The following is a 27,642-nucleotide window of genomic DNA, read 5'->3' on the forward strand; positions in this document are numbered from 1 at the left end:
GGCTTTGTGATGGCCACTCCAATACCTTGACTTTGTTGTCCCTAAGCCATTTTGCCACAACTCTGGAGCTATGCTTGGGGTCATTGTCCATTTGGAAGACCCATTTGCGACCAAACTTTAACTTCCTGGCTGATGTCTTGAGATGTTGCTTCAATATATCCACATAATTTTCTTTCCTCATGATGCCATCTATTTTGTGAAGTGCACCAGTCCCTCCTGCAGCAAAGCTCCCCCACAACATGATGCAGCCACCCCCACGCTGCACAGTTGCGATGGTGTTCTTCGGCTTGCAAGCCTTACCCTTTTTCCTCCAAACATAACGATGGTCATTATGGCCAAACAGGTCAATTTTTGTTTCATCAGAACAGACGACATTTCTCCAAAAAGTAGGATCTTTGTCCTCATGTGCACGTGCAAACTGTAGTCTGGCTTTTTTATGGCGGCCGTGACTTCTTCCTTGCTGAGCAGCCTTTCAGGTTATGTCGATAGAGGACTCATTTTACTGTGGATAGACATACTTGTCTACCTGTTTCTCCAGCATCTTCACAAGGTCCTTTGTTGTTGTTCCGGGATTGATTTGCACTTTTTGCACCAAAGTACGTTCATCTCTAGGAAACAGAATGCGTCTCCTTCCTGAGTGGTATGATGGCTGCATGGTCCCATGGTGTTTATACTTGCGTACTATTGTTTGTACAGATGAACGTGGTACCTTCAGGCATTTGGAAATTACGTCCAAGGATGAACCAGGCTTGACATCATTTTCTGACCTCAATCTGATAGAAAATTTGCGGCAGAACTGAAAAAGCGTATACGAGCAAGGAGGCCTACGAACTTTACTCAGTTCAACCAGTTCTGTCTGGAGGAATGGAACAAATTCCAGCAACTTACTGTGAGAAGCTTGTGGAAGGCTATCCAAAACATTTGACCCAAGTTAAATAATATAAAGGCAATGCTACCAAATACTAAGAAAATGTATGTAAACTTCTGACCAACTGGGAAAGTGATAGAAGAAATAAAAGCTGAAATAAATCATTCCTTCTACTATTTTTCTGACATTTAACATTCTTGAAATAAAGTAGTGATCCTAACTGACCTAAGACAGGAAATGTTTTCTAGGATTACATGTCAGGAATTGTGAAAAACTGAGTAAAAATATATTTGGCTAAGATATTAGTAAACTTTGACTTCAACTGTACATACACAGGTGATTATGATGACTGTGTTCTAGACATTCTGTTTTAGTACATACACAACAGGTTAAGGTGACTGACTGAATTCTAGGCGAGCTGTTTCGGTATGCACAAAACAGATTAAGGTGACTGACTGTGTTCTAGACGTTCTGTTTTACTATGTACACAACAGGTTAAGGTGATTGACTGAGTTCCAGACATGCTGTTTTGGTGCATGCACAACAGGTTACGGCAACTGACTGAGTTCTAGACATGTTGTTTTGGTGCATGTACAACAGGTTAAGGTAACTGTTCTTGACATGCTGTTTCAGTACATACACAACTGGTTAAGGTGACTGACTGAGTTCTAGACATGCTGTTCTGGTACACACACAGAACAGGTTAACATGAGTGAGTTCTAGATGTGTTGTTTTGGTACATAAACAGGTTAAGGTGACTGACTGAGTGCTAGGTATCCTGTTTTGGTACATGCACAATAGGTTAAGGTGACTGAGGTTTAAATGTGCTGATTTGGTGCATGCTCAACAGGTTAAGGTGAGTGAGTACTAGATGTGCAGTTTCGGTACAGTTGAAGACAGAAGTTTGCATACACCTTAGCCAAATATATTTAAAGTCAGTTTTTCAAAATTTCTGACATTTAATCCTAGAAAACATTCCCTGTCTTAGATCAGTTAGGTTCACTATTTTAAGAATGTGAAATGTCAAAATAATAGTAGAGGGAATGATTTATTTCAGCTTTTATATCTTTCATCACTTTCCCAGTGGGTCAGAAGTTAACACTTTGTTAGTATTTGGTAGCATTGTGGTGACCCACTTTCCAGCGCACTCGAACTGGCTCACAAAATGGCATGCGCCGGCAGAGAGGCTGGCCCCAAAAAGGGCACCAGGCCTCCTTCACCAGCAAGGGGAAAAGCCCGCGCGCAGGAAGGGACTGTGAATATGCATTCCTGCCCGGGGAGGGCGGAAATTGGAAGGCTTAAAAGCGAGGCTGCGAAGTTTGAATAAATTTTTTTTTACGCAACTGCAACTCACCGTCTCCGTGTCGTTATTTTAGCGCTGCATGTAGCACACCACTACAATTGGTGACCCCGACGGCCCAAGCGATATTTGGACCGAAGATGAATGACACCGCATCTGCTCATGCAGTTTCGCTAAAACTGCTAAGTTTCTGGACGCTGCAACCTCACCTAAGGTTCCACCAAGCAGAAGCCCAATTCCACGTTCAGCAGATAACCTCGGATTCCACACGTTACTACTACGTGGTGTGCTCCCTCGACCAGGAGACAGCCACCCAGGTTGAAGAGTTCATACAGTTGCCCCCAGAGGACAGCAAATACACAGCATTCAAAGCCCTACTCATAAGGACTTTTGGACTCATGGCGTGAGCAAGCTGCCCGCTTACTGCACCTAGATGGTTTGGGAGACAGGCTGCCGTCAGCATTAATGAACGAGATGCTGGTCCTGGCTTAAAGACACAAGCCCTGCCTCATGTTTGAGCAGGCATTCCTAAGGCAGCTGCCCTAGGACATCCGCCTGCTGCTGTCCGACGCGGATTTCAGCGACCCCCGGTAGGTGGCGGCCCAGGCAGATGTGCTGTGGAAAGCCAAGAAGGAGAGTGGGGCGTCCATCGCACAGATCACCAAGATCACCAAGCGCCCAACAGCAGACCAGACCAGGCCCGGCAGCAGAACCCACAAAACGCAGAGGCAGGAGAGTGGAGGTCAACGAACAATGGTGGGGCACAGAAGCCCGCCGCTGTAGCCCGCCCTGCAACTTCCTGGGAAACGCCAGGGCCAGCCGCCGTATGGCTACGGCGGCTGGCCATCAGGATAGCCTCCTGTATGTCTGGGACAAACAGTTGGGACGCCGCTTTTTGGTTAACACCGGAGCCGAGATCAGCGTCTTACCTCCGATGAGTTACAACACCTGCAACAGAGAACCGGGACCCACCCTGAGGACCGCAAATGGCAGCGCAATACGGACCTACAGCACCTGTACGATGCGGCTACAGTTCGGCTCCAGCCGGTTCACGTGGGACTTCACATTGGCCACCATAGCCCAACCACTCCTGGGAGCGGATTTTTTGCGAGCTCACAGCCTGCTGGTCGACCTGCAAGGGAAGAGACTAGTCCACACCAAGACTTTTCAAACGTTCTCCTTGGGTGAAGCCAAGTTGCCAGCCCCACACCTGGACTCCATCACGCTGTCCGACAACAAATTCACCAGAGTCCTGGTGGACTTCCCATCAGCTCTGGCACCGCAGTTCATGGCAGCCATGCCCAGACACGGAGAACAGCACCAGATCCTGACCCAGGGACCACCCCTCCACGCTCGTGCTCGAAGGCTTTCCCCAGATAAGCGACTGGTGAAGGAGGAGTTCCAGAGGATGGAGGAATTGGGGATCATACGGCGGTCCGACAGCCCATAGGCCTACCCCCTGCACATGGTGCCCAAAGCAACAGGGGGCTGGAGACCATGCGGCAACTACCGCAGGCTGAACGAGGCTACCACACTGGACCGCTAACCCTGCCGTACATTCAGGACTTTGCAGCAAACCTGCACGGTGCAAGGATCTTTTCCAAAGTAGACCTCGTCCGGGGATACCATCAAATCCCGATGCATCCGGACGACGTCCCCAAAACGGCACTCATCACTCCGTTCGGCCTTTTCGAATTCCTCCGAATGCCGTTCGGCCTAAAGAATGCCGCAGAGACATTTCAGCGGTTAATGGACGCGGTGGGATGCGACCTAGACTTCGCTTTCATCTATTTGGACGACATCCTCATAGCCAGCAGCAGTTGTCGGGAGCCACTGTCCCACCTCCGTCAACTCTACGCCCGACTGAGTGAATACGGTCTAACAATCAACCCGGCCAAATGCCAGTTCGGACTTGACACCATCGACTTCCTGGGCCACAGGATTACTAAAGACAGGGCAACCCCTCTGTCCGCCAAGGTAGACGCAGTCTGCCACTTCCCCCAACCCTACACACTCAAAGGCCTGCAGGAATTCGTGGGTATGGTGAATTTCTACCACTGCTTCCTCCCCTCAGCAGCCCGAATCACGCGCCCCCTGTTCACCCTGATATCGGGTAAGGGCAAGGACATTACCTGGGACGAAGAGGCCGCAGCCGCTTTCGTTAAAACCAAACAAACTTTGGCAAATGCCGTGATGGTAGTGCACCACAGAACAGACGTCCCTACCGCCCTCACAGTGGACGCATCCAACACAGCAGTCGGTGGAGTGCTGGAACAACTCATCGAGGGTCACTGGCAACCCCTGGCGTTCTTCAGCAAACACCTATGACCACCCGAACTCAAATACAGTGCTTTTGACCAGGAGCTGTTGGCACTATACCCGGCAATCCGCCATTTCAGGTACTTCTTAGAAGGCAGGCCCTTTACTGCGTTCACGGACCACAAACCGCTTAACTTTGCGTTGACGAAGGCGTTTGATCCCTGGTCGTCCTGCCAGCAGCGACATCTGTCCTGCATCTCCGAATACACGACGAACATCCGGCATGTCTCGGGAAAGGACAATGTCGTGGTGGGCGCACTCTCCAGACCAGCTATCCAGGCCCTGTCCCAAGGGGTGGACTATGCAGCAGTGGTGGAGGCGCAGCAGGCAGACGATGAGATCCCTAGTTACAGAATTGCAGTCTGTGGTTTGCAGACTTCCCTTCCAGGCGCGTTTTTTGCTCCATTCACAACTTAGCGCACCCCTCCATCAGGACAACTGTCCGGATGGTCTCCAACAGGTTTGTTTGGCACGGACTCCACAAGCGGGTCAGTGAATGGGCCAAAACATGCATGCAGTGCCAAACAGCCAAGGTGCAGCGGCACACCAAAGCCCTGCCACAGCAGATCCACCTCACCCGCCGGCATTTTGACCACATTCACGTGGATATCGTGCACATATCTTGTGGATATGTGGATATCTTGCCAGTGTCGCAAGGAGCATGGCACCTCCTAATTATCGTAGACCAGTTCACAAGATGGCCAGAGGCAGTCACACTCACCGACACCACCTCCGACAGAGGCGCCCAGTTCACCTCCAGCCTGTGGTCAGCTATGGCCAGCCTTTTGGGAACACAGCTACACCACACAACTGCCTACCACCCACAGTCGAACGGACTAGTGGAGTGTTTCCACCGTCACCTGAAGTCGGCTCTCATGGCCCGCCTGCGAGGAGCCAACTGGGCGGACGAGCTTCCCTGGGTCCTACTCGGCATCCGCACAGCGCCCAAGGACGACCTGCACGCTTCGTCGGCCGAGTTGGTATACGGCGCGCCCCTGGTCGTCCCCAGGGAGTTCCTACCAGCCCCAAGGGGGCAAGAGGAAGATCCCGCAGCAGTCCTGGGCAGACTATGTGAGAGGCTCGGTAACCTGGCCCCCATACCCACTTCACAGCATGGACAGAGCCCGACTTGCATACCCAAAGACCTGCAGCACTGTAAGTTTGTTTGTGTACTCTACACCGGCCCTACAAGGGGCCGTTTAAGGTGATCAGGAACAACGGGTCCACGTTCGTGCTGGACATTGGGGGGAAAGAGGAGGTTTTCACAGTGGACCGACTCAAACTGGCCCATGTGGACGGCACAGCCGGTCAGAGCTCAGGCACCGCTGCGCAGAGACAGACCTCCCAAACAGAGACCGACTCAGATGTGGACATTGGGGGGTGTATCGCCGGTTCTGGGGGGGTTATGTGGTGACCCACTTTCCAGCGCACTCGAACCGGCTCACAAAATGGCGCGCGCTGGCAGAGAGGCCAGCCCCAAAAAGGGCGCCAGGCCTTCTTTACCAGCAAGGGGAAAAGCCCACGCGTGGGAAGGGACTGTGAATATGTGCCTCTTGCAGCATTCCCGCCCGGGGAGGGCGGAAACGGGAAGGCTTAAAAGCGAGGCCATGAAGTTTAAATAAAGCTTTTAACGCAACTGCAACTCACCGTCTGCGTGTCGTTATTCCAGCGCTGTGTGTAGCACACCGCTACAACATTGCCTTTAACTTGTTTAACTTGGGTCAAATGTTTTGGATAGCCTTCCACAAGCTTCTCACAGTAAGTTGCTGGAATTTTGTTCCATTCCTCCAGACAGAACTGGTGTAACTGAGTCAGGTTTGTAGGCCTCCTTGCTTGCACACGCTTTTTCAGTTCTGCTCACAAATTTTTTTATCTGTTTGCGGAATGATGGTTTATGATGGTCACTCCAATACCTTGACTTTGTTGTCCTTAAGTGATTTTGCCACAACTTTAGAGGTATGCTTGGGGTCATTGTCCATTTGGAAGACCCATTTGGGACCGAGCTTTAATTTCCTGGCTTCCTGGCACATCCAGAACTCACTCACCTTAACCTGTTTTGCATGTATCAAAACAGTACATCTAGAATTCAGTAACCTTAATCTGTTGCGTATGTAATAAAACAGCACATCTAGAACTCACTCACATTAATCTGTTGTGTATGTACCAAAACAGCACACTAGGTCAGTCACTTTAAATGTTTTGTGCATAACAGCACATCTAGAACTCAGTCACCTTAACTTGTGTATGTACCAGAACACCATGTCTAGAACAGTCACCTTAATCTGTTGTTTATGTACCAAAACAGCACATCTCAAACTGTCACTTTAACCTGTTGTGCATGCACCAAAACAGCATGTCAGGAACTCACTCACCTTAACCTGTTGTGCATGTACCAAAACAGCATGTCTAAAACTCAGTCAGTCACCTTAACCTGTTGTGTATGCAGGCAGCAACAGAGCAGCAAGGTTACACGTTTATATAGTGTCTTGTTTGACATAGTACGTGCTGGGCCACTGAACAGTGCAGGAGCGATGGACTAGGACCGCCAACACAGAAAACCACCACACCCAAAATCCGTGTAAAAAAGGTGGCCTCACGCACAGACAAAACTACATGTAAAAGAAGGGGCCTCCCTGACACAGAAAAGCCAGTGTAAAAGGTGTCTCCTTCACACACAAAAGCCCGTGTAAAAGGTGTCTCCCTCACACAGAAAAGCCAGTGTAAAAGAAGGTGTCTCCCTCACACAAAAGCCCGTGTAAAAGGTGTCTCCCTCACACACAAAAGCCCGTGTAAAAGGTGTCTCCCTCACACACAAAAGCCCGTGTAAAAGGTGTCTCCCTCACACACAAAAGCCCGTGTAAAAGAAGGTGTCTCCCTCACACAAAAGCCCGTGTAAAAGAAAGTGTCTCCCTCACACACAAAAGCCCGTGTAAAAGAAGGTGTCTCCCTCACACACAAAAGCCCGTGTAAAAGAAGGTGTCTCCCTCACACACAAAAGCCCGTGTAAAAGAAGGTGTCTCCCTCACACACAAAAGCCCGTGTAAAAGAAGGTGTCTCCCTCACAGACAAAACTCCATGTAAAAGGCGTCTCCATCACACACAAAAGCACGTGTAAAAGGTGTCCCCCTCACACACAAAAGCCCGTGTAAAAGGTGTCTCCCTCACACATAAAAGCCCGTGTAAAAGAAGGCATCTCCCTCACACACAAAATCCTGTGTAAAAGGTGTCTCCCTCACACACAAAAGCCCGTGTAAAAGAAGGCGTCTCCCTCACACACAAAAGCCCGTGTAAAAGGTGTCACCCTCACACACAAAAGCCCGTGTAAAAGAAGGTGTCTCCCTCACACACAAAAGCCCGTGAAAAAGAAGGCGTCTCCCTCACACACAAAAGCCCGTGTAAAAGAAGGTGTCTCCCTCACACACAAAAGCACGTGTAAAAGAAGGCGTCTCCCTCACACAAAAGCCCGTGTAAAAGGTGTCACCCTCACACACAAAAGCCCGTGTAAAAGAAGGTGTCTTCCTCACACACAAAAGCCCGTGAAAAAGAAGGCGTCTCCCTCACACACAAAAGCCCGTGTAAAAGGTGTCACCCTCACACACAAAAGCCCGTGTAAAAGAAGGTGTCTCCCTCACACACAAAAGCCCGTGTAAAAGAAGGTGTCTCCCTCACACACAAAAGCACGTGTAAAAGAAGGCGTCTCCCTCACACAAAAGCCTGTGTAAAAGGTGTCACCCTCACACACAAAAGCCCGTGTAAAAGAAGGTGTCTCCCTCACACACAAAAGCACGTGTAAAAGAAGGCGTCTCCCTCACACACAAAAGCCCTTGTAAAAGGTGTCTCCCTCACACACAAAAGCCCGTGTAAAAGAAGGTGTCTCCCTCACACACAAAAGCCCGTGTAAAAGAAGGTGTCTTCCTCACACACAAAAGCCCGTGTAAAAGAAGGCGTCTCCCTCACACACAAAAGCCTGTGTAAAAGAAGGTGTTTCCCTCACACACAAAAGCCCGTGTAAAAGGTGTCTCCCTCACACAAAAGCCCATGTAAAAGGTGTCACCCTCACACACAAAAGCCCGTGTAAAAGAAGGTGTCTCCCTCACACACAAAAGCCCGTGTAAAAGGTGTCTCCCTCACACAAAAGCCCGTGTAAAAGGCATCTCCCTCACTCACAAAAGCCCGTGTAAAAGGTGTCTCCCTCACACACAAAAGCCCGTGTAAAAGGTGTCTCCCTCACACACAAAAGCACGTGTAAAAGAAGGCGTCTCCCTCACACACAAAAGCCCGTGTAAAAGAAGGCGTCTCCCTCACACACAAAAGCCTGTGTAAAAGAAGGTGTCTCCCTCACACATAAAAGTCCGTGTAAAAGAAAGCGTCTCCCTCACACACAAAAGCCCGTGTAAAAGGTGTCTCCCTCACACACAAAAGCCCATGTAAAAGAAGGTGTCTCCCTCACACACAAAAGCCCATGTAAAAGAAGGGGGCTCCCTCACACACAAAAGCCTGTGTAAAAGAGTGGGCCTCCCTCACACACAAAAGTCCGTGTAAAAGAGGGGGCCTCCCTCACACAGGAGGCCCAATTGATTCAGCGCACAATCAACTACATATGCGCACTTGCCACATTCCTCCAAGTGCACCTGGAGGAAGCCTAGGATGCCAGTGGGAGAACTGAGGCATGAAATGAGCCGCACCTGACGCATTCTGGTTAAGTGTTACGCTAACCACTAGGCGGAGTAACTCTGGATTCTCAACTGGAGCTCAGCCTTGAATCTGAAGGCTGCCTGCCAACTAGAAATGGTCAATTACATTGGCCTCACCACATTTGTGGAATGTCTTTATAATCATTCAGCCTGCTAACAACAGGTGATGAAATCAGCATGCACTGTACTTTACCATATAACAATTACAGCACGGAAACAGGCCATCTTGGCCCTTCTAGTCCGTGTCGAACGCTTACTCTCACCTACTCCCACCTACCTGCACTCAGCCCATAACCCTCCATTCCTTTACTGTCCATATACCTATCCAATTTTTTTTAAATGACAATATCAAACCTGCCTCTACCACTTCTACTGGAAGCTCATTCCACACAGCTGCCACTCTCTGAGTAAAGAAGTTCCCCCTCGTGTTACCCTTAAACTTTTGTCCTCTTGTTTGAATCTCCCCTACTCTCAATGGAAAAAGCCTATCCACGTCAACTCTATCTATCCCCCTCATAATTTTAAATACCTCTATCAAGTCCCCCCTCAACCTTCTATGCTCCAAAGAATAAAGACCTAACTTGTCCAACCTTTCTCTGTAACTTTGGTGCTGAAACCCAGGTAACATTCCAGTAAATCTCCTCTTTACTCTCTCTATTTTGTTGACATCTTTCCTATAATTCGGTGACCAGGATTGTACACAATTTACCTCCATAGTTACTGAAAGGTGTCAGTATCGAGGGTTTAACAAGGCAGAATCATACTGGAAAATGGTCAGCGGTTCCATGAGTTTGATGTACTTATGGTCAGTTGCAGCGATGCCCTCAAGAGTACCCCAACAAAGCACAGGTTTTCATCATCCATCCCAGAAAAGTGTGGGTGGGCAGCCAGCATAGGCAAAGAGTTAAATTCACGACATTTCAGCCCATACACTTTTAGACAAATGTCAGAACTACATATTACTGCCAAGCTCTGCAGAAACAACCTCCCAAAAAATACCACTTCTATGGCTTATTTAGCAGTTTCACTCCACCAGGACTGATAAATACCTGGAATGCTTCTAACAAAATGAAAATTCTTACCCGATGTTATCATCTTTTGTCCATTCATTTGAAAGCCAGCTATTTTTCTGAATGGTAGAAAAGGTGGTAAAATGGAAATTAGAACAGATTCTCATCAAAGGCTGATATCATTATTACAACAGATTCTCCTCAAAAGCTCTTATCAAGTTATTAGAAAAGATTCTCATCAAAGGCTGATATCGCTATTAGGACAGATTCTTGTCAAAAAAGCTGATAGCATTATTAGACCAGAGTCTCGTCAAAGGCTGGTATCAAGTTCTTACAGCTGATTCTCATCAAAGGCAGTTAACAATTTATTAGAATAGATTCTCGTCAAAGGCTGATATAAAGTTATTAGAACAGATTCTTATCAAAGGCTGATATCGCTGAGGACAGATTCTTGTCAAAAGCTGATATCGTTATTAGACCAGAGTCTCGTCAAAGGTTGATATCAAGTTATTAGAACAGACTCTCATCAAAGGCCATTATCAATTTATGAGAACAGATTCTCATCAAAGGCTGATATCATTATTAGAGCATGATGAAATTTTAAGGGAACTGGGGGACATAAGAAATGATTCTCTTACTCTGGTAAATAGTGGGTTAAAATTAAGTGCCAGCTTGTGTGTGCGCTCTGTTCTGTGAAAACTTGCAGACACTGTCCTTGACAGAAAAACTGCCTGCTGTTTTTTTATAGTAACAGTTCACAGCTGTCCCTATTAGATCAACCCTTGGGCTGTATTCACATAAGTTGCATACATAATGTCCCACGATGTCACATCACTGATCTATGTTCCCACCTTTGTCTATTTGTTTTACTGATAAGGTAAAAATTTATCGGTAATTAAATCTGTAATTTAATGTACTCTCTTACCTAATTAATTAAGTTTTGCTCTAACTGACTTGGAGGGAATATCATGGTAACTGAGTGTTTGTGTGCTATTCCTATAAATTGTAGCGTCTCTACCTGTCAACTCACAAGCTCGTTTGGGGGGGGGGAAGAGGGGGAGGGGGGAGGGGAGGGGGGAGAAGAGAGGGGGAGAAGAGAGGGGGAGAAGAGAGGGGGAGAAGAGAGGGGGAGAAGAGAGGGGGAGAAGAGAGGGGGAGAAGAGAGGGGGAGAAGAGAGGGGGAGAAGAGAGGGGGAGAAGAGAGGGGGAGAAGAGAGGGGGAGGGGGAGAGGGAGGGGGAGGGGGAGAGGGAGAGGGTGACTCTATCTCTTTGATGTTCAACTTCAAGTTTCTGGCCAGCTGAGCTTGAACAATAAATTGGTGAAGAGTTTAAAGAAAAGAATTGTGTGGTGTAATTATTTGTCCGGCGAATTACAGTGTTACATTTGGTGCTGTAACTCAAATCCCAACATATGGCAAACACGAGGAAATCTGCAGATGCTGGAAATTCAAACAACACACACTAAATAATGGTGGATCACAGCAGGCCAGGCAGCATCTATAGGAAGAAGCACTGTTGATGTTTTGGGCCGAGACCCTTCGTCAGGACACTGAAACGTCCCAACATAGGGAACGTTTCTCTGGGATGAGTAAGCAACCGAGGGTTTGAATCGAACACAACTGAGTGGTAGGACACCCCGAGCTGTTTTACCTCCGGCCACTCCTTGTGCAGACTCCGGTCAGGCATTCTGTCCCTCGCCCATCGAAACTGATACCTTGACGGGATCCAACAAACCACCCGGACCAGGAAAATAAGGTAAGCAGTTGTTTTTGTGAGTATTAACGGAAAATAAGGCTAGCAGTTGTTTTTGTGAGTATTAAAGTCTGCGAGTGCTGAAGTATTGGACAACAGGTCTTTGGCCTGGTCGATTAAGCTGTATAATTGAGTCGATTTAATCGGGCAACGGGTAAGGAAAAGGCCCCAGGTAAAGGTAAGGAAAAGGTAAGGAAAATTATTGGGGCAGCAACCCAGTAATCAGTTAAGGGGTAATCGACCTGATCAATTCTAACTGACCCAGCAGGCCAGTGGCAGTGGCCTGGTAAACTGAAGTAACTAATTGGACGACAGGTGGTCGACCTGGTAAATTGACCAGCACTGGATGGGGCAGACGTTTGGCCAAACAGAAGGGGAAAAGGACTCCCCTACAGTCTATCCAGCACTAACAAAGAACTGGAAAATGGTGTGGCCACTAGGGGTGTACATTAGAAGGAAATCCCAAGAAATGGGAAACATTAAAGGCGGAGTATGCATGGGTAAATGGGCGATGGAAGAGAGAGCAGGGAAAACAGCATAAGCAGGCAAAGGCTGATACAGACAGGCAGGAAGGTTTAGATCGGCAGTGCCGCGCACAAGATCTAGAGCCGATACGAGATCCCGAACCCATGTCTTGCATACCGACGCTGCTTGAGGATAGTGACCGCGATGAGGATTGGGCACCCACCTTATTCCCCACCTTACCAGGGGCTGAGTGTACCCAGTGTTCTCGAACCTCAAACCTCCCAGTACTCAGATACAGTGGCTGCTCAGGTAAAACAGCAGCGACAGGAAATGGGAGGTTCTCTATACCAAAATCCAGGAAGCCAATACCGAGGATTATTCCAGACAGGGAGAGAAGAATCCAATAAAACCCCAGAGTTAATGGCTCCACGAAGACAACTGCCCACCTGAATGTTGCCCAATCTATGAGCAGGAGGAGGGACTGCTCTCAGTAATTCCTGTATGCACCCTGGAAGCCTCAAGAAATGGTAATGATCATGAATCAGGCCCCCGATAGAAAAGAAAAACCAGCTCAGTTTACTTAGTATGTCCATAGTACTATACAACTTCCCTCAAGGTCCTAGGGAATATCCTGTCACGACCCGGAAAATTATCCAGTTTTATATTCTTTAAAAGCTCTAGTACTTCCCCTTCTTTATTCATCATAGTTTCCATAACTACCCTACTTGTTTCCCTTACCTTACACAATTCAATATCCTTCTCCTTAGTGAATACCGATGAAAAGAAATTGTTCAAAATCTCCCCCATCTCTTTTGGCTCCACACATAGCTGTCCACTCTGATTCTCTAAAGTAGTGGTCACCAACCCGTCGATCGTGATCGACTGGTCAATCTTTGAGACTTTCCCAGTAGATCCCGAAAGAAAAAGAAAAAGAATACACAAATACCGTTGAGAGATTGTTTCCGGGTTGCAGGGTTTTAGTTCCGTTCTTTCTGCCCAGTGTGCATGCGTGCAGCTCCCCTGCACTACACAGTGTAATTCGCGAGGAAATGATATGCGTTAGCTGCACCTTTCCTCATTCCCTGTCACGGTCACTATTGAACTTGAACTTGAACCCACGCAAGGTCATCAGTCGCAAACACAGTGATACCCTCACACCAGGGATCAGTGGCCGCCTCGCGTGACCAGCGGGAAACACCGTTGCTACCGGCCTGGAGCGTGAACAGATGGACGCTGCCTCTAAACCTGTTTACCACATCGAATGTTCATGGGGAACCCAGTGCTCTAATAGTCGCAGATGCCCTAGTTCGGGCTCACCATTTTGTAAGTAGCAGAGCAGCTACCTCGCTCCAAACTTTTGTCGGCCGATAGATCCTGCAGGCGCCCTGTCGCACTGCTCCTCGATCTCCAGACTGCGACCGCTGCGGCCCCGGCTTGGGGACCTCCGGCCCTGACCTTGTCCTCTCACCCCACCCATAAAAGGTGCCTCGAACTTATCAATCATTCCTGCTGTGGACACTTTCTGGAGGTCCAAGATCTGTATGCTCAACGACTGCTGGACTAAGTCTGTAAATGTAGGAGGGAACTATGCTAAAAAAATAAATGTGCTAGGTTTTCTAAAATTGACTCCTTCTACCTTCAGCCACCAACTTATCAATCACCCATCGTATAAATTCTCAATCAAACTTGCATCAGGAGATGCTCGAATCTAAATCAAAAGAGGAAGAAGAACTGCAAGTGCCTTTGAGATCAGTACAAAGGGAGCAAGAATCAATGCATTACCATATAACAATCACAGCACAGAAACAGGCCATCTCCAATACCCCTTGAAAATCATGGCTCTCTTAAACTTTTAACCTTTCCTTTCAACTTATCAGGAACATAAAGATTCTGTACCCTCAAAATTTCACCTTTAAATGATCTCCATTTCTCTATTAGATCCTTCCCATAAAACAAATTGTCCCAATCCACTCCTTCTATATCCTTTCGCATCTCTTCAAAGTTAGCCTTTCTCCAATCAAAAATCTCAACCCTGGGTCCAGTCCTATCCTTCTCCATAATTATATTGAAACTAATGGCATTGTGATCACTGGACCTGAAGTGCTCCCCAACACATACCTCCGTCACTTGACCTATCTCATTCCCTAACACGAGATCCAACACTGCCCCTTCTCTAGTTGGTACCTCTATGTGTTGCTGCAAAAAACTATTCTGCACACATTTTACAAACTCCAAACCATCTAGCCCTTTTACAGAATGGGCTTCCCAGTCTATGAGCGGAAAATTAAAATCTCCCACAATCAAAACCTTGTGCTTACTACAAATATCTGCTATCTCCTTACAAATTTGCTCCTCCAATTCTCACTCCCCATTAGGTGATCTATAATATGCCCATATTACTACTGCCTTCCTCTTCCTTTCCCTACCCTTCTGCGCTACAGGGCCGGACTCTGTGCCGGAGGCATGGCCACTGTCACTTCCCCCAGGTAGGCCGTCCTCACCAACAGTACTCAAACAGGAGTACTTATTGTCAAGGGGTACAGCCACTGGGGTACTCTCTAGTACCTGACTCTTCCCCTTCCCCCTCCAAACCATGACCCACTTGTCTGCCTCCCGTGGCCCCGGTGTGACCACCTGCCTGTACCTCCTCTCTATCAACTCCTCACTCTCCCTGACCAGACGAAGGTCATCGAGCTGCAGCTCAGCACACCTGGCGCAGATATGGACGTTCGGGAGGCTAGGAGCCTCCAGGACCTCCCACATCTGACACAGAGAACAAGCTGCCCTCACACTCATACTTCCCTCTTTCCTCAAATAACAGGAAAAACTGAAACCTAAAACTGCCTTGCCTCGTCCGTTTCCGTCTAAGCCCGTTGAGCAAAAGCCCTTAAGCCTTCACTCTGCTCCTGGCTCACTCCAATGCCCGCTGTATGAGGCTGTGTCCTTTTTAAATCTTCCCCGCTTCACTGTCTGACGTCACACGCCTGCGCAGTCTCACCTCTCTTAACTCCGATGATAAGAAGAAAAAATCAAAATGGCTTCTGCCACACTCCCGCTCTGATTCACAGACTTCCTTCTCCAAATGAAACAATAAAGAAACAATTGGATGACTTCAGGCAAGGTCCAAGGAAAGAGAGGGCTGGATAGGGTGGTTGCTAGGAGGATGCTGGGGGGCTTATTTACTGCACAGTTTGATTGTTCTCATGGTAATGATTATTGTGTGTTGTGTGATAATGACCTGCCTAAATACTGGCTGTAGAATTGTCATGGACAGGCTGATGATGATGTCCTTTTTGACCCCCGTGTAGTTGGTTATCATGGAATGATAAAAGGGGGGAATGATGAAAGGAAAGGTAAACTTAGGTAGAGGGATAGGTAAATGGGGGAATGGATTAAGGGGTATGATTAGCTTATGATCAATTGTCTTATAGGTACCTTATGTTATTGAGCAGTCAGAAAGAAACTCTACCCGGCAACAGGTGACACACTAGGCATTGTTCTCTGAAAGCGCTAAGCATAACTAAATATGGGTATGGTATGATTGAAGGGGCATCTCAAGGCATAACTAAATATGGGACAGAATGCTCAGAGAAGGGGGAAGTGTCAGGGGGAGGTGCAAATATGAGGAAGTTAGTTGTATCCAGGCTAGTCTTGGCAGAAATAATTATAACTAACCAATAACGATTTTATATCTAATTGTATTTTAGCATGTCATCCAAACAATACCAAACGGTATTCACTCACGTAATTATAATATTTCCTGTAATCATCAACGTAATAAACTGTGTGGAATTGTGTTCAGGGGTGGGCAGTGTCCGGACTGTCTCTTTGGGAGATCAGTCCATAACTTCCCCCATAGCATACTATGAATAAAAAGTGAAGTTTGACAAAGTATCGCTTGTTTTATGGTTTTACTGAATTTGTGGTAACTTGCGTTATTGCATCGGGTCAATCTGCCTTTGACAATCCCACAAAGCAGGAGAAGGCTATAAGAAGATAGCAGAGCGTAGCCATTTCCTCAGTTCGTAATGTAATTAAGAAACAGTTAACAGGAACGATGGAGGTCAAGCTGTGGTCTGGAAGACCAAGAAAACTCTTCGAGAGAACCTCTCATACGGTTGCTAGAAAGGCAAATCAAAACCCCCCATTTGACTGCAAAAGACCTTCAGGAAGATTTAGCAGACTCTGGAGTGGTGGTGCACTGTTCTACTGTGCAGCGACACCTTCACAAATATGACCTTCATGGAAGAGTCATCAGAAGGAAACCTCTTCTGTGTCCTCACCACATAATTCAGCGTCAGAAGTTTGCAAAGGAACATCTAAACAAGCCTGATGCATTTTGGAAACAAGTCCTGTGGACTGATGAAGTTAAAACAGAACTTCCAGGCCACAATGGAGAAAGGGGTGTTTGCAGGAAAAAAGGGTGCAGAATTTCATGAAAAGAACACCTCTCCAACTGTTAAGCATGGGGGTAGATCAATCATGCTTTGGGCTTGTGTTGCAGCCAGTGGCACGGGGAACATTTCACTGGTAGAGGGAAGAATTAATTCAATACCAGCAAATTGTGTAAGCAAACATCACACCATCTGTAAAACAGTTGAAGATGAAAAGAAGATGGCTTCTACAACAGGAAAATGATCCTAAACAGACCTCAAAATCCACAATAGACTACCTCCTGACTTAAACATCATCGAAAATCTGAGGATGGGCCTCAAAAGAACAATGCATCCAAGACGGCCTAAGAATCTCACAGAACTAGAAGCCTTTTGCAAGGAAGAATGTGAGAAAATCCTCCAAACAAAAATTGAAAGACACTTAGTTGGCTACAGAAAGTGTTTACAAGCTGTGATACTTGCCAAAGGGGGTGTTACTAAGTACTGATCATGCAGGGTGCCCAAACTTTTTTGTTATTTTGAAACTGTAAAACATGGAAATAAAAAAGTATTCTTGCTTAAAATATTAAAGAAATGTGTCATCTTTAACTTTATGCCTTTTGAAAATCAGGTCATCTTTTCCTCGCTTAGCTATTCACAGTAACAGAAATTTTGACCAGGGGTGCCCAAACTTTTGCATGCCACTGTATGCCCAAGACTTTTTGCACAGTCCTCAAAGTTGTGACCAGCTGCTAAGAAGTTAAAGCAGGGTAGGACTTGCAGAGTAAATAGACCGTGCTGTGGAACATAGGGACTGAGGAGTGAAGGTTCATAGTTTCCTAAACTGGCTGGACAGGTCAGCAGGGTGGTGAAAGCAGCATTTGAGTACAGGAGTTGACATGTCATGAACAAGATGTTAGTGAGACCATATTTGGATTGTTTACTGATCCTTCAGAAAATGAAAATGAAATCCTCAAAATTTGAAAGTACTGTAATTAGATTTTCCAAGTATTCGCTGCTCAATATTAATTCTGTATTGTTTAGCACTTTGGCCTCAAGAGTACACTCCCTCAGACAAGTTGAAATAATTTTATTTTGTATTATTCATTACTGTTTCATTGACATGGGAGTCTCCCGGTGAAAGTTTTGTCCACTCGATTGACCTTCAATATCTCATCTGTAACAGAAGGATATTAACTGAAAAAGATATTATTGAGATTGGAGGGCTTGGTTATTATAAGTAAACTGAATAAGCTGATGCTCCCCCACCACGCACCCCTCCAAACTCACCACCTCCCCAGAGATTGGCACAAAGTAAAGACTTTATAGGGGTTTCTAAGTTTACTCTGAACCCAGATAAGGTGAATAGTCAGTATATTTTTCCTGAGAGTAAGGGAATCTAACAGGAAAGAGGAGATCGGAGAGGGAACTTTTCCCCAAACAGTGGTTGGTCGGAGTCCAGAACACACTGCCATAAGAAATGACGAAGGCAGATACACAGGTGCTGGAATTCATAAGACATTGAAGGCATTGTGGCAACAGCACAACTGAGAGGATTGCTTGGGCGTTCCAAAGGAAACTGGTGATGCTTTGGAGCCAAAGTAAAGACAAGGCAAACAAGAATATCAGATATCCTCCACTGGACAACCTCAGTGAATCAGGCAGGTTTTTTCATCAATTAGGCTGACCTTCTGGATATCAATAACTAAACTGAGCAAGAATAATAGATTTCACAATCAAATTTGATTTAAAGGATCTTAGTTAACTCTAAAGTAAGACATTAAAATACCTTGCATTTGCCGTCCTTCCTTCTGGCTCCAGAAGTGTCATCCTGTTTGAAATTCACAAAAACCAAAACTATATTCAGAAGACAACCAAATCAAGAACATCAACAGTAAACATAATATATTCACAGAGTACAACGGGTGATTGATAAGTTTGTGGCCTACAGTAGAAGGAGATGATTTATACAGCCCTCGCTACATGCACATGCAGATCAACTCTTTCAGTGATTATCCAGAAAGTTTGAAGTTAATGCCTCATCTCCTTCTACCTTAGGCCTCGAACTTATCAATCATTCCTGCTGTGGACACTTTCTGGAGGTCCAAGATCTGTATGCTCAACGACTGCTGGACTAAGTCTGTCAATGTAGGAGGGAACTATGCTAAAAAAATAAATGTGCTAGGTTTTCTAAAATTGACTCCTTCTACCTTCAGCCACCAACTTACCCTCAAAATTTCACCTTTAAATGATCTCCATTTCTCTATTAGATCCTTCCCATAAAACAAATTGTCCCAATCCACTCCTTCGAAATCCTTACACATCTCCTCAAAGTTAGCCTTTCTCCAATCAAAAATCTCAACCCTGGGTCCAGTCCTATCCTTCTCCATAATTATATTGAAACTAATGGCATTGTGATCACTGGACCTGAAGTACTCACCAACACATACCTCTGTCACCTAACCTATCTCATTCCCTAACACGAGATCCAACACTGCCCCTTCTCTAGTTGGTACGTCTATGTATTGCTGCTAAAACTATTCTGCACACATTTTACAAACTCCAAACCATTCAGCCCTTTTACAGAATGGGCTTCCCAGTCTATGTGTGGAAAATTAAAATCTCCCACAATTACAACCTTGTGCTTACTACAAACATCTGCTATCTCCTCACAAATTTGCTCCTCCAATTCTTGCTCCCCATTAGATGGTCTATAATACACCCCTGTAAGTGTCACTACACCTTTCCCATTTCTCAATTCCACCCAAGTAGCCTCCCAAGACAAGCCCTCTAATCTATCCTGCCAAAGCACCGCTGTAATATTTTCTCTGACAAGTAACGCAACACTTCCCCCTCTTGTCCCTTCAATTCTACCACACCTGAAGCAACGAAATCCAGGAATATTTAGTTGCCAATCACACCCCTCCTGCAACCATGTTTCACTATTAGCTACAACATCATATTTCCAGTCAATCCATGCTCTAAGCTCATCCACCTTTCTTACAATACTCTTAGCATTAAAATAAATGCATTTAAGAAATTCTCGACGCATGTTCTGCAAGGGAGAGAAACTTTTCACAGCGAGTTCTACAAGGCAAGGAAATAACATTCTCACAGCGTATTCTTCAAGGCAGGGTAATAACCACCTTTCTACTTTTTCTCCAAACTGCACTTCAATAAACTGATGCAGCCTGCTCCCAAAACATCCCCTGGGAACCGGTTCCATGCAGTTTCTGCAAGTTCATTGAAACACTGCCTCCATCCCAGCTGATGAACTATGTCACCACAAAATTGATCCCATATGCACTACCCGCACTCTTTTTGGACTAGTTGATTAATTTAACGGTTTTGTATACCTTTCTGATTGTAAGACATTGATTTCTTATTGTAATGTACAGGCTCTGGGCCTGTATTCATTGGAGTTCAGAAAAATCCGGGGTGAGCTCATTGACATCTGTTGAATGGTGTACAGATTTGATGGAGTGGATGTGGAGAAGATGTTTCCTGTAGTGGGAAAGTCTACAACCAGAGTATATAGCCTCAGAACATCCTTCTAGAATGCAGGTGAGATGGAATTTTTTTTAGACAGATAGTGGTGAATCTGTGGAATTCTTTACTTCAGGTAGCTGTGAGGTCAAGTCATTGTATATTTATGATATATTATTGACTGGCCGGGGCATGAAGCGATACAGGGAGAAGGCAGGAGATTGGAGCTGAGAGGGTAAATGGATCAGCCATGATGAAATGGCAGAAGAGACTTGATGGACCAAATGGCCATATTCTGCTCCTCTATCTTTAGTCATTACTGTCACTTCTAGGAATTCTTTATGTATTACATTGTACTGCTGCAGAAAGCAACAAACTTCATGACAAACGTCAGTGATAATACTGATTACATCCCAACTCTATGAATTTTAAACCATTGATATTTTTCCCATCCATAAATAAAAAAGACTATCTGGCAGTAAACCACAGTGCTGTTAGTGAGGAAGATGGAAAGGAGTGAACATTCAATGAGTCAATTTAAGCTTTGTGCTTACAAAAAATTTTATACAGGATGTTGGACCCAAACACCAAGCTGTTTAAATGTTCACTCTGAAGTAGGCAAAGGAAAAGGAGAGAAAAATAGACCTTTAATTCCATGTTCTTATAATGAAAATAAAACAAGATGTTCACTTTACCTTCAGTTCAGTCTGATCAGGCTTTTTGTTTGGTGTATCTGCATTAAAAAAAAACTTTCAAAAATTACATGATGAAGATTGTCCTTTCTTGTTCTCTAAGTCTAAGATTACTTTTCCTTTGGTCAGGCTTCACTTTAAGCTTGCTGAAACTTTGTTCTGAAATTATGGAAAGTTTTATAATTTGTATGACACAAGATTGAAACTTAAACCAAACTGCTCACTGAAGTAGTTCTGATTTAAGTCAACTTTTACTGTCATTTCAACCATAACTGCTGTTACAGTGCATAGTGAAAATGAGACAGCGTTTTTCAGGACCATGGTTTACATGACACAGTACAAAAACTAGACTGAACTACGTAATAAAAAAAAACACAGAGAAAGCTACACTAGACTACAGACCAACACTGGACTGCATAAAGTGCACAAAAACAGTACCGGCATTACAATAAATAATAAACAGGACAGTAGGGCAAGGTGTCTATCCAGGCTTCGGGTATTGAGGAGTCTGATAGCTTGGGGGAAGAAACTGTTATATAGTCTGGTCGTAAGAGCCCAAATGCTTCGGAGCCTTTTCCCAGACGGCAGGAGGGAGAAGAGATTGTATGAGGGGTGCATGGGGTCCTTCATAATGTTGTTTCCTTTGCGGATGCAGCGTGTAGTGTAAATGTCCGTGATGGCGGGAAGAGAGACCCTGATGATCTCCTCAGCTGACCTCACTATCCGCTGCAAGGTCTTGCGATCCGAGATGGTGCAATTTCCGAACCAGGCAGTGATGCAGCTGCTCAGGATGCTCTCAATACAACCCCTGTAGAATGTGATGAGGATGGGGGGGGGGGGGGGGGGGAGATAGACTTTCCTCAGCCTTTGCAGAAAGTAGAGACGCTGCTGGGCTTTCTTTGCTATGGAGCTGGTGTTGAGGGACCAGGTGAGATTCTCCGTCAGGTGAACACCAAGAAATTTGGTGCTCTTTACGATCTCTACCGAGGAGCCGTCGATGTTCAGCGGGGAATGGTCGCTCCGTGCCCTCCTGAAGTCAACAACCATCTCATTTGTCTTGTTCACATTCAGAGACGGGTTGTCAGCTCTGCACCAGTCCATTAGCTGCTGCACCTCCTCTCTGTAAGCTGACTCGTCGTTCTTGCTGATGAGACCCACCACGGTCGTGTCATTGGCGAACTTGATGATATGGTTCGAGCTGTGTGTTGCAGCACAGTCGTGGGTCAGCAGAGTGAACAACTGTGGACTGAGCACGCAGCCCTGGGGAGCCCCCGTGCTCAGTGTGATGGTGTTGGAGGTGCTGCTCCCAATCCGGACTGACTGAGATCTCCCAGTCAGGAAGTCTAGGATCCAGTTGCAGAGGGAGGTGTTCAGGCCCAGTAGGCTCAGCTTTCCAATCAGTTTCTGAGGGATGAATGTGCTGAATGCTGAACTAAAGTCTATGAACAGCATTCGAACATATGTGTCTTTTTTGTCCAGGTGGGTTAGGGTCAGGTAGAGGGTGGTGGCAATGTTGTCATCTGTTGAGCGGTTGGGACGGTAAGTAAACTGCAGGGGGTCCAGTGAGGGGGGCAGCAGGGTCTTGATATGCCTCATGACGAGCCTCTCAAAACACTTCATGATGATGGATGTAAGTGCAACGGGACGGTAGTCGTTTAAGCAGGAAACTGAAGACTTTATCAGCACGGGGACGATGGTGGCAGCCTTGAAGCACATTGGAATGGTGGCGCTGCTCAGGGAGATGTTGAAGACGTCAGTGAGAACATCTGCTAGCTGGTCTGCACATCCTCTGAGCACTCTACCAGGGATGTTGTCTGGTCCAGCATCCTTCTGTGGGTTGACCCTGCACAGGGTTCTTCTCAAGTCGGCCATGGAGAGACACAGCACCTGGTCATTCGCAGGAGGGGTGGACTTCCTCGCCACCCCTCTGAACAGCTTCTTATATTGCTAGAATCACAAGTTGATAAATCAAGAAATGGAATCTCAGTGCAATTATGCCTAGTACTACCAGATGTTTCAGTTGTTTCACCTGTGTCTTAATGGAACTACTGAAAGATTCATGAATCAGGCAAGCAAGGGTTTAATTTTTATTCTCAAAGACAGCTTACAGTGCTCCACTTACACCCCACGAGAAAACCTCTGGCTTGCTGCTGGTCCATCAAAGCTCCCTTTTCCACGTTGTAATTCTCCTGTTCTCCTCACTAGGTGTCAGCCAACACTAGGTTCATTCACATTCAGCGTGATATCAAGCTGACCTTTGCTCACTGTTTATTGGTGGTTACAGCATGCCAAAATTCAGCAGAATTCAAAGAATGGCCCTTATTATTTTAGGCTGCCTTATGGTGAATATCTGATATCTAAGACCTCGATGACAGTAACAGCAATCTAATGGATTCCTGGATTAATAGAGTACAGATTCTGACCTTTTGCCCAACAGACTCTCTGACCACAGTGCTCACCCATTCAGTTCCAATTTCCTGAGTCTGGCCTATGGTCCTCCAAACACCATTCCTCCAAGTGCCTCTTACATGATGCTATTGTACCTCTAACAGCTCATTCCATATAATCACCACCGTCTGTGCGAGTCCCTTTTAAATCTTTCCGCTCTCATCCCCACTCCCATTTTTGGATTCCTCTACCCTGGGGTTTCAAGTCCAAAAGACATCCTCTCACAATTTTAAACATTTCTACAATGGTATGCTGCTTCTCCCAATTTAAGGTCAGACATCAGGCAAACACTGATCACTCTTGAAGACACGCACTGTTCAAGTCCCAGATAATCAGAGTCTACACAGCAGGACTTCTACCTTTTCCTCCAACATTTCAAACAATAGTTTTAGTTCAGATTCAGATTCATTTATTTCTCACAGGTACACTGAAACACACACTGAAATGCATTGTTTATGTTAACATCCAACCCAACATCAGGACACTGGAGGCAACCTGCACAATCTCTTCAGCCACCTCTTTCAGAACTTTGGAGTGTACACCAAGTGACTTGTGTATCGTCACACCTTTCAGTTTCCCAAGAACCTTCACACACTTCATGCCTTCACAGCTGGAACTGTTACCATACCACCAGTATCTTCCACTGTGAAGACTGAAACAAAACACTTATTCAATTCAGACGCTATTTCATTGACATCCATTTTTTTCCTCTCCAACATCGTTTTCCAGTGGTCTAATATTCACTCTCACTGCTCTTTTATACTTTCTGTGAAGTCTGAGGAAAGTCCATCTCCCTCCCACCCCCCATCCTCATCACACTCTACAGGGGTTGTATTGAGAGCATCCTGAGCAGCTGCATCACTGCCTGGTTCAGAAATTTGCACCAGCTCGGATCGCAAGACCCTACAGCGGATAGTGAGGTCAGCTGAGAAGATCATCGGGGTCTCTCTTCCTGCCGTCATGGACATCTACACTACATGCTGCATCTGCAAAGGAAACAGCATTATGAAGGACCCCATACACCCCTCATACAATCTCTTCTCCCTCCTGCCGTCTGGGAAAAGGCTCTGAAACATTCAGGCTCTCACAACCGGACTATGTAACAATTTCTTCCCCCAAACTATCAGACTCCTCAATACCCAGAGCCTGGACTGACACCTTACTGCCCTATTGCCCTATTTATTATTTATTGCAATGCCTGCACTGTTTTTGTGCACTTTACGCAGTCCTGTGTAGGTCTGTAGACTAGTGTAGATTTCTCCCTATAGTACTTCTACAGTACTTCTCCCTTTAGATGCTGCCTGGCCTGCTGTGTTCCACGAGCATTTTGTGTGTGCTGTTTGAATTTCCAGCATCTGCAGATTTCCTCGTGTTAGCTTTCTCTGTGTTGTTTTTTTTATGTAGTTCAGTCTAGTTTTTGTACTGTGTCATGTAACACCATGGTCCTGAAAAACGTTGTCTCATTTTTACTATGTACTGTATCAGCAGTTATGGTTGAAATGACAATAAAAGTGACTTGACTTGACTTTTTATGTATTTGAAGGAAGTTTTCATCTCCTCTTTAATATTCTTGGTTAGCTTATTTTGTATTTCACCTTTACCTTCTTGGACTTTTTTAGTTGGTTTTTTAAAAGTTTCCCAAATTCGCTAACTTCTCACTCATCTTTGCTCTAATAATTCCCTCTCTTTGGCTTTTACAGTGTCTGTAAAGAAGTATTCAACCCACAACCCCCCCCCCCCCCCCGGAATTTTTCATGTTGTATTGTGTTACAACAATGAATCACTGTGTATTTAATTTGGCTTTTTTGACACTGATCCACAGAAAAAGACTCTCGTATCAAACTGAAAACAGATCTTTACAAAGTTAATTGTAAATACAGCACACAGAATAATTGATTGCTTAAGTATTCACCCCCTTTAATATGACATATCAAATCATCACTGGTGCAATTCACATATTTAGTTAAATGGAGATCTGTTTTTGAAGACCTGAGTGGAGTCAAGGAGTTTTAATTGTAGTAAAACTACACCTGTATCTGGAAGCTCCAACTGCTGGTGAGTCAGTATCCTGGCAAACACTACACTAGTGGTCGCCAACGTTTTTAAGCCCAAGATCCGCTACCTCAGCTTAGTGAAGGGCAAGATCAACCTACTAAATCGTTTAGACACGCATGCGCACAGGGCCGAAGGGACTAGAAGTGGAGGCTCGCAGCCCTGAAAACAGTATCTCTTTGCAGGCGGCTTTCCATAGTGGGAATGTTGCTATGTTACCATTATTTTAATTGGTATTACTTATTTTTATAATGTTCACATTACAACACCTTTAATTCTATGTTTCATTATTTAATTTTATTTCAACATGAAAAATAAATAAATAAAAATTGACTGTTGAACTCAGTGTGATGACTGGGGCTGAATACTTTTCTGCTAGTTCCCTGAAATTTGGCTGAAAACTACAGACAGCCAGTCTGAGATGGTCTGTCAGGTGTCTGTCAGTAAGACAGCTCCTGGATTTAAGTTTAATAATTTTCATCTGTTGCAGCACAGCGCCCTCGTAAACCTCCTGACAGACTGAATGTTTGAATGGACAGTTTCCTTTGTTAGACTGAATGTTGAACTTGCCAGGTTTTTCAGGTGTTTTGTATTGGTAAACTGTTATTAAGACACTAGTACAAGTTTCAGAGGTACACAAGCTAATGACACCACTGTTTTTTGTTTCCCATTTCATTCACATGTGGGGAATGTTGGAATTTAAAAGGGGAGAAGTGTTGTAACTTGAGCATTATAAAGATAGGTAGTTGCCGATGAGGATATTGATGTAGCGGTGCTCCCGCTGCGGAGAGCTGTTTGTAAAGAGAGGTTGTTTCCGAGTTGTGGGGTTTTGCTTCCTGTCTTTTCTACCTGGTGCGCTTTTTTTTTCAGGATCTGCTGGGAAAGTCTCAAAGATCGACCAGTCGATTGTGACTGGTCAGTGACCACTACACTACACCATGAAGACAAAGAAAGAAGCACTCCACTCAACTCCGCAATAAGGTTATTGAAAAACACCAGTCACGGGATGGATACAAGATAATTTCCAAGTCACAGAATATCCCTCGGAGTGCAGCTGGGGAAAGAATGTGGCACAGCCAAAAATCTGCCTAGAGCAGGCCATCCTCAAAAACTGAATGACCATGCAAGAAGGGCACGAGTGCGGGGGGCTACTAGGAGACTTATGACAACTCTCGAGGAAATCTGCAGATGCTGGAAATTCAATCAACACACACAAAATGCTGGTGGAGCACAGCAGGCCAGGCAGCACCTATAGGGAGAAGCGCTGTCGACGTTTCAGGCCGAGACGCCAGTCCTGATGAAGGGTCTCGGCCTGAAACGTCGACAGTGCTTTTCCCTATAGATGCTGCCTGGCCTGCTGTGTTCCACCAGCATTTTGTGTGTGTTGTTATGACAACTATGGAGGGTTAAAAGCTTCAGTGGTTGAGATGGGAGAGACTGCGCATCTGACAGCTGTTGCCTGTGAAGCATGGTGGCGGCTGCATCAGGCTGTGGGGATGCTTCACTCCAGCAGGCCCTGGAAGGCTTGTGAAGGTAGAGGGTAAAATTAATGCAGCAAAACACAGAGAAATCCCGGAGGAAAACTTGATGCAGTTTGCAAGAAAACTGCGACTTGGGAGAAGATTCATTTTCCAGAAAGCCAATGATCCTAAACATAAAGCCAGATACACAGAAATGGCTTAAAAACAATGAAGTTAATGTCCTGGACTGGCCATGTCAGAGTCCAGACCTCAATCCAATTGAAAATTTGTGGCTGGACTTGAAAAGGGGTGTTCACTCACGATCCTCATGCAATCTGATGGAGCTTAGGCAATTTTGTAAGAAGAATAGGGAAATCTTGCAGTGTCCAGATGTGCAAAGCTGACAGAGACCCATCTACAGACTCAAGGCTATAATTGCTGTCAAAGGTGCATCTACTAAATACTGACTTGAAGAGGGTGAGTAATTATGCAATCAATTATTTTGGATTTATTCACTGTAGTAAATTTAGACCAATTTATAGATTTTTTGTTCACTTTGAGTCTTTTTTTCTGTTGAGCAGTGTCAAAAAGCCAAATTAAATACACTGCGATTCAATGTTATAAAACATGAAAATTTACAAGGAGGGTGAATACTTTTTATAGGAACTGTATGTTTTCAGTTGTTTTTAACAGACAAGGCTTTTTCACTCATGTGAGCTTGC

The 27,642-nt window shown here is 45.5% G+C and overlaps 1 protein-coding gene across 1 annotated transcript in view; it reads right to left on the reverse strand.

Moving 5' to 3' along the window:
- Nucleotides 1-27,642, reverse strand: part of LOC132385268 (uncharacterized) — a 267,698-nt gene that overhangs the window by 81,517 nt on the left and 158,539 nt on the right. The window contains exons 26-28 of the mRNA XM_059957293.1: nt 20,964-21,001; nt 18,572-18,613; nt 10,264-10,310 (exon numbers count right to left, since the gene is read on the reverse strand). Coding sequence (XP_059813276.1) covers nt 10,264-10,310; nt 18,572-18,613; nt 20,964-21,001 — 127 coding nt within the window. The remainder of the gene's footprint in view (nt 1-10,263; nt 10,311-18,571; nt 18,614-20,963; nt 21,002-27,642) is intronic.

This window comes from Hypanus sabinus, chromosome X2, assembly GCF_030144855.1.
Source record: "Hypanus sabinus isolate sHypSab1 chromosome X2, sHypSab1.hap1, whole genome shotgun sequence".
Lineage (NCBI taxonomy): Eukaryota > Metazoa > Chordata > Chondrichthyes > Myliobatiformes > Dasyatidae > Hypanus > Hypanus sabinus.